Raw genomic sequence first — 13952 nt, 5'->3', positions numbered from 1 at the left:
CAGATCCTGAGTACCATCTATTGTCAAAGATTTTGTTGAGACGAGTCAGTAACCTAAAATGATATTCAATAATAAATAATACTTACTAAAAATATTAGTCAAGTTAATTAGTTAGTTACCAAAGTCGTCAACCCAAGGATCAAAGTTTTCGGTCGCAGTATACATGCAACAGTACAGCCAAACACGCACACAAGTGCGGTTTTGGACACGGCGGGTGCCGCACACAATGACAAAATAACTTCGCGATCGTCGAGCCGCGTGCGGAGCGGACTAACATACGTCCTGCCTCTACAAGCTCTGCCGCGGTACTGACATCGCAAGCGCGCGTAACCGGTAATAAGGAGGCATTTTTAAAAAATCGTCAAAAATATTAAATTGCAATTAATAGAAAACTTTTGCATAAAATCTGTTTAAGTAAGCGTTGCAAATTATTTTTATATTAAAACTACTTCAAAAACACGTAAGTTTTCGAAGAAATTGACACTTAATCTGAGGTGATTTCTGAAACAAATTGGATTCATCATATCCTCATTTACTCTATTCTAAAGCCTTATAACAAAGAAGTAGTCTCAAAAGATTGTAGTACAGGATATACATAATACAAATTTACCACTTGAAGCATTCAAAACTATCCAAATTTTACAAATTAGACGGACTAAGTCAGCACTTTTCGCGGGTTTTCCTAAACATGCACCAGAAAAAAAATCATAATTAATTAAGTGAGTTAGTTTTTAAAAATCCAGTCTCACAACATGTAAGTTAAGAAGATGTCCTAATCGAATCCTGAACTTAATAAGTCTTTTAGATGACGGAAAGTGTAGCATTTTGCCGACTAAAACTATCAATTTTACATTATTACGACGTTTTCGTTGAATGCCCTCTTAACAGCACTCACACACGCTCCCGTGTTGACATAACACGCGCGATCTTCAACTGTTTTACTCCAAACAGCTGTTCGACTCGCGCGTTCGCCTGAGCGTCTTTTGTTTTTCGCATTCGAAAACCGAGGAAAAAAGTGAGGGGATTACTTCTTTTGTTTCATTACCGTTCGAAGAGCGTTGAATGTGTGAAAATGCGAAGCTATTGGTGACTAAGTGTTCGATTTTTGAATTTTTGTGTTTATAAAAAAGTGAGAAAACATTTTCGCGCGTGAAACTCAAATTGTGAGGTACTGAAAGTTTGTTTAGTGTCAAAATGATGCGTTCGTTGAATTGTGTGTCTCCGAACAGTTTCAAAATAACTGCGCCAACGGAAAGTACGGAGGTATTCGCGATTGACACTTCTATGGCGGGATCGGTAAGTTTCTACAGCTACACATCCATAATATTACCTACAACTTAGCACAGTTATTTGTTCCTGAGTCATGGATGTTTTCTATGTATATAAAGTATGTATTTATCTATTTAAGTATGTATATCGTCGCTTAGCACTCATAGTACAAGCTTTGCTTAGTTTGGGGCTAAGTTGATCTGTGTAAGGTGTCCCCAATATAAAAAAAAACTAAACCATACAAAAACATTTATGTTTCATTAAATCATTCCTCACAAAAAATATTACTAGATAATAATGTGAGAATCTGTCCACTTTCGAATACTTATTCAAATGCTTTAAATGAGTACAAAAACTTTGTTTTATAGTTATGAAAACCATAATAAATAATATATCACACAAAAAATGTATTTTCTAATAGCGAAGCATTAAATTAACCGTTTTTGCGTGATTTAATTCTGAATACTAAATTATTACTAGAGAGTAGAGTTATGCGCACATTTACATAGTAGTAATAAAAAATAATAAAATAAAATAAAAAACATTTATTGCAGACCACTGATATAAGTATAAATAATGCAATTGCTTTTGTATGGTTAGAAAACGGGAAATTCTAAATAATAAGAAATAAGTTTGTAGGTACGGAATACGGAATTTGTACGGAGCCTTCAGTGGTCGAGTCCGACTCGCACTTGGCCACTTAGAAACAAATAAATATAACTATAGTGCCGATATCGTGTTAGAATCTAGTACCTAAAAGAATAAAACAATGTGGTACTCTCGCCTAAAAGCGCCACAAATTCTTTTCCAAATATCACAGGCAGAAACCGGACTAAGTAATTCCAATAAGGCCAATAGCACACCTCAGACACTGGCGATCAAATATGTACCTACCAATTAAGTATGTAAAAGGCGCGTTCCTAGCACACAGTCTAAGCTCTATGCTTGTATGAGTGAAATATGACGGGTCGACTGTTCGCGTTTTTGACAGGCGGTAACTGAGAGGTAACCGAGAGGGGGTGGGTGGCACTTTCAGCGGGGAGGAGGAGTGGCCATACTGCACGATAGTACCCTTTATTATACTGTGCCAACAGGGTTGGAAGGTCAGATGGCATTCGCTTTCGCGTTGTCATAGCGGGTCAAGGCTCCCATGAGCTGTGGTGTATGTCGGGATAACGCAAGGAGGATGATGATGCCAGGGTGGCTAGCCGAATGGCACAAACGCTCACGAAACGCTCACGAAACGAAGCGCTAGTAGATATCTATCTCTATCGCGCTTGCGTATTGGCGCGACAGAGCCAGCGGCGTATCGCTTTCGTTTGGCGTCGGAGAAATGCCATTCGGCTACGGGGCCAGGGTGGCTAGCTGAATGGCACAATCGCTCACGAAACGCTCACGAAACGAAGCGCTAGTAGATATCTATCTCTATCGCGCTTGCGTATTGGCGCGACAGAGCCAGCGGCGTATCGCTTTCGTTTGGCGTCGGAGAAATGCCATTCGGCTACGGGGCCTGGCATAATAATTTGACGACCGGTCTGGCGCAGTCGGTAGACCCTGCCTGCTGCGCCGCGGTCCCGTAAGAATGTCCTTATACAACAACAACAACAACATACAATCACGCCTGTATCCCATAAAGGGGTAGGCAGAGCACATGAAACTACTAAAGCTTCAGAGCCACTCTTGGCAAATAAGGGGTTAAAAGAAAACGAAACTGTGGCATTGTAGTGACAGGTTGCCAGCCTCTCGCCTACACCACAATTTACCCCATATCCCATAGTCGCCTTCTACGACACCCACGTGAAGACAGGGGGTGGTGAAATTCTTAACCCGTCACCTCACAGGCCCTTATAATAATCTGTCCGTGTATGTTATGTCCAGGTTATAATAATCTGTAGTTCTGTATACTTGTTTCCTTTGCATGAGATAAAACTGAAAATTTCAATATTTGCTAGGTTTTTAATCGCCTTCCAAATCTCAAAGGAAGGGGTTATCAACTCGTCTGTATGTTTTTTTTTTATTTTTTTTTAATGTTTGTTCCTCGATATCTGCATCGTTACTAGACCGATTTTGAAAATTTTTTTTTTGATTGAATGTATATGCGTACAGATTGGTCCCATTTTTCTCAGAACCCAGTTCTGATGATGGGATCCTGGAGAAATCGAGGGAACTCCTCAAATCTGAAAGGCATACATATGGTGATTTTTGTGTTTTTAAAGGAACAGCATGCATTTACGTACGGAACAGTGACATTTGGTGCAGTGGAACTCCTGATGATTGTCAGAATGGAACTCCTCAAATCTGAACGGCACACTTATAGTGACTTTGGTATTTTTATAAGAACAACATGCACTTACGTCCAGAACAGTGATATTTGGTGCAGTGGAATTGCTGATGATGGTCAGAACGGAACTCCTCAAATCTGAACGGCACACTTATAGTGACTTTGGTATTTTTATAAGAACAGCATGCACTTACGTCCAGAACAGTGACATTTGGTGCAGTGGAACTGCTGATGAAGAGTGAGCCGCCCCTGGTTAGAGTTCCGTTCTGATAATCATTCTCATCTGTAAGTACTTCAGAATCATCCAGATTTCAAAATTGGTTCAGAAATGACGGAGATATCAAATAACAAACATTAAAAAATATACAGACGAATTGATAACATAATCCAACATTTGAAAGTATTTATCACCAGAACCCCAAAGGAAGGCGGTTTTTTTTTTCTTAAAAATTATGTTGCTAAACTCTGTCAAACAAGTCCGTCAGTAAATAAGAACAAAGAAAACTATAGGTATCCTTTTCTCTAGCACCCTAAAGAAAAAGATGAATATAGTTTTCTTTGTTCTTATTTATTGACAGACTTGTTTGACAGAGTATAGACGTTTATTTAAGCGTAGTTGGTTAACATCTTGGTTTAGTATCTGTTTTATTATTATATTAGGTATGTTTAGCTTTTACATTGATCTCTACTATATGACATTTAATCTCTGCTAATCTAGTGTATTTTATTTCTGTATTTATTAATGCAATATCCTATTTCTTATCCTATTTGCATAAATAAGATAATAATCTGCCCATGCATGTAGCAAGTATAAATGACATTAGAAGGTCACAAGAGGTACTCTTAATATGTGTCGTTTTCAAGCAAAAGGTAATCTAGCTTAGCTTAAGACACAGTATAATAAAGAGTACTATCGTACAGTATGGCCACTCCTGCTTCCCGCTGAAAGTGCCCCCCACCCCCTCTCGATTACCTCACAGTTACCGCCTGTCAAAATCGCGATCAGTCGACCTGTCATGTCTCACTCATACAAGCATAGTACGCGTTCACCTTACACGAGCTTAGAATGTGTGCTAGAAACGCGCCTCTTTGATATATTTGATCACCAGTGTCCGAGGTGCGCTTAAGACGTAGGTAAATGCGACACTAGCGCCACCTCCGATATTTTCATATCTTCAGTTAGTATTTTATTAAACACTGATGTTTATATGCAAAATATTTCCGAAACTTGCATAGAACTGATAGAACTCTCTTATAAGTTTCTAGAAACATACGAGAATATTTCTGCGTTCTCGCAAATGTTTTGCTTTTTGCACTTTTTTTTCGAGGCCCTCTTCGAACTTAAATACGCTTGAAATATTAGATCTAGACGCGGTATAAATCGGAAATGTCAGTGTGAAAATATTTTTGAAAACGTCACATTCGTCACTGAGAAATCGGTAATACCTTAGACGCGTAATACATACTTATTGTAGGAGGTAGGGCATAGCGAATGAATGATATTCCGCTTTATGTGGTAGGGCACAGCACAGCGGATATCGTCTCGCTCGAATCTAGACTAGGGCTCTGGATATTCGTTACTACCCGCCGATCCGTGCGCCCGGCCCCTTAGCCCCGGCGGTGCTAAGCGTCCGAACTACCCGAACCCGCCGAAGTCCGTTCCCGTGTAGTGCCGTTCGCGCGTGTAGTGCCGAATCGGCGTTCGGGGCCGGACGGCCGGACGCACGGACTTCGGCTCCGTTCGGGTATTGAACACACGAGGCGGCCGGCGGACCGATCGACTTATTGCCGTGCCGGTTTGTATTTAAAAAATAGGTGAAATTTAAAATTTATATTAATTTAGCGAACGAATACGAATTGGTTTTATACGTACTCGTTTTATTTTGATCAATAACGTGTTAACTATATTTTTTGTACTTGTTCCCGTTACGTTGTAGGCTACTCGTACAGATTAGATAATATGGTGATATTCAATACAAATATTACAAACGTATTCCTATTCCTATAGGTCCATACTAGGGCTCTGGATATTCGTTACTACCCGCCGATCCGTGCGCCCGGCCCCTTAGCCCCGGCGGTGCTAAGCGTCCGAACTACCCGAACCCGCCGAAGTCCGTTCCCGTGTAGTGCCGTTCGCGCGTGTAGTGCCGAATCGGCGTTCGGGGCCGGACGGCCGGACGCACGGACTTCGGCTCCGTTCGGGTATTGAACACACGAGGCGGCCGGCGGACCGATCGACTTATTGCCGTGCCGGTTTGTATTTAAAAAATAGGTGAAATTTAAAATTTATATTAATTTAGCGAACGAATACGAATTGGTTTTATACGTACTCGTTTTATTTTGATCAATAACGTGTTAACTATATTTTTTGTACTTGTTCCCGTTACGTTGTAGGCTACTCGTACAGATTAGACAAAATGGTGATATTCAATACAAATATTACAAACGTATTCCTATTCCTATAGGTCCATACCATAATTCGCCAGGCACACTAGTCAACTGGTTTTTTTTTCAATAAAGTTGCTTAAGACAATTGCGAAAAGTAGAGTTTAATGGACTTTATTTGTCTGTAGGTTAACTAATAGAAGTCTAAACAGGGTATTGGTTTGTGTGAAAAATACTATATTAGTTCTATTACTTGATTGTTTTATAATGTTCATGGTGCCTTACTATAGGGACCATACCACCCATAGTATAGTTATATCTATGTCTCATAGTTGTAAAATAAATAAATAAATATTGGGGACATTAAACAGATCGACTTAGCCCCAAACTAAGCAAAGCTTGTACTTAGAGTTTGCATTATCCGACGGATTTTTAATATTCGAATAATTCGGATAATACAATTTTTATTATTCGAATATTCGAATAATTCGGATAATTTCGGATAATTTATTAAATGGAACAAAATTAATGTTACAGGTGCGTATAAGCGTGGAATTGATAATGGCTGAGATAGATGAGCGCCATAATGCGAAATTTACCTACATTTTTATTTATTTTTGCACTGAAGCTTTAGTAGTTTCATGTGTTCTGCCTACCCCTTTATGGGATACAGGCGTGATTGTATGTTGTTGTATGTATGTTTATTTATTTTTTGCGTAAATCAGCAAACTGTAAAAAATTAAAACACACCTAGCTCTCTATCTTTACTTTTATGACTAGAATCTTGCAATCAGATAGTGAGCTGTTGATATAAGACAGTTAGTAGTAGTGATAAGTTAGGTGTTAGGTATAACGAGAAGTTTTTCTGACAACACCTTTACCTTGGAAATGGATGGTAGAAAGGATGGCTTGTGTAGAGTGGAACGTGAGACAACATCATTGGACATGATGATGGTTATAGGGCCATACAGCGTTGTCATATTATCCGATCCGATATCGGATATAGGAAGGATGTCAAAGGCAGAAATCAAAGATTTCGAGAATGTATAGGAGTCGGTCCTTCGCTCGATCGGATCGGATACTCATCTTATCTTAAATCTACGGGGGCCCGTACGGATACACTTCGACCCATCGGGATCTTTTGTGCAATTACCCCCTTCGATTGTAAGATCCTTCAGCTATTCAGGAGCTTCTCGACTATCTCCACGTATCGGATGATGAGGCTCATGGGTAGCTCTCTGATGTCCTTTGATACTAGGTAGCCTGCTTCAAAGTTCTTCATTCTTTGTCCGGCGAGGGCGTGACATTCACACATTAGATGTCTGACGGTCTCTTCCTCTTCGCCGCACATGCGACAATCTGTGTAGTCAGCGTGTCCCATCTTGGCCAAAATTCCTTTGATCCCGTAATGGCCTGTGAACACCCCCGTTATAATTTGGAGTTGTCTTTTGCCTAGCTTTCCTAGCTTTTTGCTCCATCCAGATTCTACCCTCCGCATAAAGAGCTTTGAATGCTTCAGACCTACCAGGGCATCCTACTCTTGTTGGTGATTAGCCTTTGTATGGTATTTCATAGCCGTTTTAAAGGTTCCTTGTGACGTTGTCTTCAGACCTGGCCTTGGCAAGTTCATCAGCATTTTCATTGCCAATGAAGCCTTCGTGTCCCGGTATCTATACCAGTTGCAGCTTGTTTTGCCTTCCAAGCTTGTTAAGAGCTTGGATGCCGTTTAATACCAGTCTAGAGTCAACTCTGGGCGATGTGAAGGCTTTGAGTGCCGCCTGACTGTCGCTGAGTATATAGATATTCTTTTCTTGGGTTTGTTTAACTATATTCTTATGTACACAGGTAATTATTGCGTATGTCTCGGCTCGAAAGACAGTGGCATAATTGACCCATGCTGATACTACCACTGTAGTAATTGCCCATGCTGATACTAGTCATTTGCATAAATGCTTACGCCCGTACCAGATGCCATCTTGGTCCGGATCGGATACTTAATATAAAAAGTTGAAAACTCTTTTCGTAGGCTCTAAACAAAAGCGTCCTAGTTAGGGTCTTAGAACAGGAATGAGGAAAGATATAGGTACTCGTTCAAAACAGAATAACCAAAAAAAGAGAAGACCAATTAGTCGAAAACACTTCCTATCCAGTCCAGGTGTGGATCATTTTAGACCTTAGTTGCACAGTGGCTGGTAAGTACCAATGGAAGGGGAGAGGTGATAAATAAGTGAGTAAGTAAATTCTTTATTGGACCACCAACATAAAATATACAAGACATAAAATTTAAAAGAATGAAGAAGGAGGAGGTACAAAGGCGAACTTATTTAAATATTCAAATCCAAAACGCCTCAAATTGCTCGGCAGCGATTTTATGGGTTATAGTTTCCAAGCTGAGCAGTAGATCGACTAAGATTTCAAAGTAAAAGTAGTAATTAGACCGATTTTTCTGTATGCATGTAACTAAGGACTTAAAAGGAAAATGCCTTATATTTCTTAGTGAAGTGGAGGGAATTCTGGCGTACTTAATTGCCATGGAACTGATAACAGCTAAATTCGGAGTGAGGCGCTAAATTTCAATTTCAAAAAAACAAGGGACCAGGAAATTTAGGTATAAATCTCCCTTATTAAGTACGGTTTTACAGATAACTTCACGTTAGCTATTAGTAGTAATGTAAGTAGGTTGGGGTAACGTTTTCGTTTCCCAACTGAGGGGGGACTGAAATCTTCTCGAGGCTGAGGCGTAGGGTTAGAGCCGGCGTAGCTTTATTTGACGTTCATATGCGCATTGTAATATGCCTACTTGAAAAATAAATATTTCATTTTCATTTTCATATTAAAAAATAATACTTGAACGTTTTTCTGTTTTTTTTTTTAATCATCCAATTAATAGAATATTTGATAAGAACTGAGTGCGTGGGGTGAGGCATTTTGCTTACTTTGCTTACTGTCCACGAATGCTTTCTTTGTTTTGTAAATATTAGTTTGATTTTGAAGATAAATAGGTGTTAACTTGTTAGCAATAACATTGTCCGTATTAAGAATTGATCGAAATTGGTTTCAGTAACGTCTATCTATTAAATATATTACTTATAAATAAAAAATAATGTTTATAGAAATTATCCGTTTATTCGGATAATTTCACTTGGATTATTCGAATATTTTCGGATAAAAATATTGGCGGATATTCGAATAATTCGGATATTCGAATATCCGGATTGCAAACCCTACTTGTACTATGGGTGCTAAGCGACGATATACATACTTACAACGACGATACATACGACGATATACAAATACATAACTATGGAAACGGATTATATCGCGTATCCTGAGTTTACTATTCATCCCGACGTTTCGAACACTTTACAGCGTCCTTGGACAACGGGTGACACTCAGTTTCCACAGTTTTATTTCATAAATATAGCTTTCAAATTAAGGAAATGTATTTGAACTATCGAGTTATTAGTTTTTATCTAAGAAGTTAGTAGAATTAACGTCGCATGAGAAGACAAAGGTAATCATAATGACTTGTGGGCGGCACAATAACCAATAACCGTGGTGATTTTTACTGATAATAATGACACTCAAACCTCACACTCGCCTTCCCTTTGACATGGACAAACCTTTTGTTTGAAAAGTTCTAGATGTAGCCGCGCTGTTTTACAAATACCTATACAGTAGAACCCGGTTAAAACGATCACGTTTAATACGATTTCCCGCATATTACGCTATTTTATGCCGGTCCCTACAATTTGAGACTTGTTTTCAGACATTTTTTCACGGTTAATATGACTCGCGTCCCCGCTTAATACACCATCTAAAACCACCCACCTTGCATTACTTTACAACTTTATTTATGCGGGTGACAAAAATCGGAACTAATTGTACTGTACTAATTACGCGATTCTGGCGACACCGCCACCCGTAATGATAAACTTGTAATTTGTCGTCCTAATTCAGCGGTTAGTGCTATAGTTCGTACCTACCTACATACACATCGCTCATTATCACTGCTGCGGTGCTGAGTTTCTGAATTCTTTGTCCCATCTTTGGTTCAGTGATGTCAAAAATAGGAAGAAAAGCATTATCTCTCCAAGAAAAAATAACCATATTAAAAGTTTACGATTAAAAACCACAATTTTTTCACGTTTAATACGATTTCCCGTATAATACGCTTTTTTGGCTGGGTCCCCTCAGAATCGTTTTAAGCGGGTTCTACTGTAGTTAAGAATGGTATTTTTTTTTTGTTATTTTGGAGGGAACCACTTTGAAGTGAATATGTATCCATGGTCCTGTATATACTTAAAATGGAAATATTGTAGAGAATTTCATGATACTTCTCCTAGACATATTTCTGGTAAGTACCTACTCGTAATATTTACTTATCAAAACCTTTAATTAATAGTATTCGTAAAAATTTTAAAACGCTAAAAATGGGATATAATAGTGGGGGGAAGAGATTGACTCCTCGGCGTGTTTCTCCTTCTATTTATTCTTATGCACGTCAAAGCTATGTGCATACCAAGTTTCATGCTTTCTGACATCATAATAATTTAGGCCACTGAAAACGCGTGCCCTATATATTAATACCTAAAATGTAAAACATGGAAAAAATCGAGTAGTTAAAATTTGTCCCCCAGTCACAATTGCTCCGCTGTCCCTTTTTCGTTTTAGCTATTAAGGTTTTATCATTTTTGGTTCTTTAAACTGATTTTCATATTCGCTTGAACCAAGAACGCGAACGATTATCAAGCATCACTATGCGTCGAGAACGGATCGGACCCGCGGGTTTTTAGAGTCCGTCGATCCGGACACACGGACTACACGGGTACCCGGACCTTAATTACACGGTCCCTAATTACCCGTTCCAAACGGGCCAGAAATCCGGATTCGTGTAACACGGGAACGGATACCCGGCAACGGGTACACGAAACACGGACGCGACCGGGAGCCCTAATCTAGACTAGAGCAGAGCCCAACTGGGGTAGTACCTCCGCCTTACAGAAGACCGCAGCCAAATAGCACTAGACCCTACTCATAGTGTTGTGTTCCTGCCGGTGAGTAAGGCTGCCAGAGCTCAACGAGGGTGCGGTGTGCTGATGACGGGAGGACTTACGGAACTAACTTATTTCGTCTATTGTCCTTTGAGTCGTCGGCAACCCGAACCCTCCTTAGAGCTTGTAACTCCTTTTTGCTGTGTACTTAACACAGCAATAGGGAATGTACAAGTTTCTAATGAGGTGGCAACGCGCATGTGACACTGTTTGAGTTGCAGGCGTCCATAGGTTACGGTGACCGCTTTACATCAGGCGGGCCGTATGCTTGTTTGCCACCGACGTAGTATATTAAAAAAAGACATGTGTAAGGCCGGAGTGCACGCTTATATTGGGCGTGTAGCGGGGCGTGCGGCGTGCATATCAAACAATTGAAGCTCGTACAAGTGTCCTGACTCGACGCTGCGTAGCGTGGACGCACGCTCGCCCGCCGAATGCCTTGCTCCACAGAGAACCTCCTATAGAGTAGCAATCTTGTATATTTTGTTCGCGATACGAGTCACCAGTGCCAGGGGTGCGAGGAGCGGGCGGGGAATGTGTTAAGCGCGCTGTGATTGGCCGTTTCAAGGACGGCGGGCAGTCGCGCTAGATGAAAGGGACTGTCCCTCTACTGACGCGTAAGTGGCCAATGTAAGTTGACCTATGCCGATGCCGGCTCTGAATAAATTATAAATATGACTTTTATGTGGAATGTAATGACGTCTGTTTTTAAATTTGAGCTTCTTGTTACCTTTCCACACCATTTCACACTAAAGGTGGACATCTTTAAGACATCAAAATATCCTTTTTCAATTTTTTTACTGCGAAAAACACGCGCTGCTTTCGGGTCTGTTACTTGGTCGCTACTGATCGGGCACGGCGAGCGCCCGCGCTTATATCAGTGCAAAATGCAAATACTAGGAAGGCTGGCGACCGCGAGTCGTCTTGTAATGGATGTCTATAGGGGTTGGTCTGTGCCTTGCTCCAAGCGACCACTCAGGCCTAGATGCATCTAATACATATAGCCACAGCATCCAACATGTATGATACAGTTAGAATGGTCAGTGGTCACGCTTCGTGTGGTATAACAACCTTGATGTAACATACGTAACGCATCATTGATATTATAGGCAGAAAAATACAATAGTGTGGCTGCCGTGTGTTTAAAACGTTACCCGATTACTAAACAACACTTGCTTTAACACCATCGCTGCGGCCATTAACTCCCTGTTATGCATACTTTGTATAAGGTGTTTCGGTCCGGTATCGCGTCTAACGTGTAAGTATTCTTTCAACGATAAAACTCGATTTGAACTCGGTGAAAAACCAAGCGCAGATTTAAAACCGAGTTTAAAATCGGTCAAAACCCGGACGGTTTTAGCTGATAGTCGGTTTTTTCACTATTCGATGGCATTTCCAACAATTCCAACTCGATAGAATGGCATTTATAGTATGAAGTAAACAGTGTCCCCAAACGGTTATTTGCTAGAATTTATTCTTGAATTAGAGGTATAAAAACATTAATGATTCAAATCGGTTTTTTGGAGATCAAATTAGACGGCTTGAAAATAGAATTTTCGATTTGAGGCTGACTACGGTTGCCTTTACCCTACCTAACGTAGGTAAATATGTGTCGAAACCATCATGCGTGGTAGAGAGTTGAGTCATAAAATCATAGAATCATAAAATATATGCTAGTTAACTGATTATGTAAGCTAGGTTTCGCATTATATTATAATTTATACACATTTAAATATAGGCTGTAATCGTGAAATTGAAGCTATAATTCGCAATATTTAAAATAAGAAGCGTTTAGTTGACGTAACTTTTGACTGGCGGCTCACTCCGCGATTCTTTCTCTGAGCTGTAGGCCAAGCACATGATTGCCGCGGGAGTATGTCGCCGCGAGATAGATGACACGTCTTCTTCTAACGGTATTAATGACATAAGGATGGGTATAGTCTAACTCGCGGTGACATACTCTCGCGGCAATCATGTGCTAACCCTGCTGCAAGTACATACTTTTTACATTTATTATACTTAATTATTTACACCTAAAAACAACTGTAGAATTACGTATGCGATGCAATACCTAAACTGTAAATAATCACCTGATCATACATAAATTATTAGCCGTAAAATATATTTTAGTATGCGTTTGTTGTGTACCCACAGTTTTACATTAGAAGGTTTGAAAATATTATAGTTTAGGAAGCACAACAAAAAGCAAAATGTTTTTTTTAGCCTGGTTATGTGTCCCATTGCTGGGCAAAAGCCTCTCCCCGTGATTTCCACAGCTCCCGTTTGTGTGTGTGTAAACACTAACGAATGCTGCAGCGCAATCTTGCAAATCTTGAAAGATCTCGCGTTATTCAGGGTGAAATATTAATCTTGCAAAAATGATGCAAAATCTCGGTATTTCGAGATATTCTTGGAATACCGAGATTGCACACCCTAGTAAAGAGTGTACTTAAAGGGTCCAAAACGTTGCGATGTATTGTAAATATTATCTAATCCGTTCCCATACTTTTATTTTATAATATTCCGTTGAAAACAAATCTTATCATCACACATGCACGTGTTCCTATTGATATATTGTTATCAGATCAGAAATAACTTATAAAAACAAATCCAAAAAACAAACTGTCTACATGTGAATGTGAAAGTGATCTTTACCGGTCAGTTAATTTTGAAATATTGCCGGACATAAATTAAAGACATTTTTGGTATCATTTTGTTTATAATGGTTATTCCCTGCTCAACATTTTCAACGAATGAATCGGTAAGTTTAATATTATGAGTAAGAAAACACGACCCTCATGCTTTATTTACAGAATTTGACTCCCGAAATCCGATAATTTCATTGTAAAAAAAAGTAATCGATTCTCTGTATAAATGTCGAAGTTTAATGTTGATAAACAGACTTCCTGACCATGTAATAACATTCAGCACGATTAAACTGTATGATTGCGAGTATGTATTAG

The 13952-nt window shown here is 39.6% G+C and overlaps 1 protein-coding gene across 2 annotated transcripts in view; it reads left to right on the top strand.

The window, feature by feature from the left end:
• Window positions 1-891: 891 nt before the first annotated feature.
• Window positions 892-13952, top strand: part of LOC125234553 (phospholipid phosphatase 1-like) — a 53123-nt gene continuing 40062 nt past the window's right edge. Inside the window, exon 1 of one of the 2 annotated variants that reach the window (XM_048140833.1) lies at window positions 892-1296. In XM_048140833.1, the coding sequence (XP_047996790.1) occupies window positions 1195-1296 (102 nt within the window). In that variant the 5' untranslated portion in view covers window positions 892-1194. Of the gene's footprint in view, window positions 1297-13696; window positions 13751-13952 lie in introns of those variants that run through there. The other variant, XM_048140835.1, reaches the window with a different exon arrangement.

This window comes from Leguminivora glycinivorella, chromosome 16, assembly GCF_023078275.1.
Source record: "Leguminivora glycinivorella isolate SPB_JAAS2020 chromosome 16, LegGlyc_1.1, whole genome shotgun sequence".
Taxonomy (NCBI): Eukaryota; Metazoa; Arthropoda; class Insecta; order Lepidoptera; family Tortricidae; genus Leguminivora; species Leguminivora glycinivorella.
Note: the sequence above shows the minus strand (reverse complement) of the source record. Positions and strands in the feature narration are given on the sequence as shown.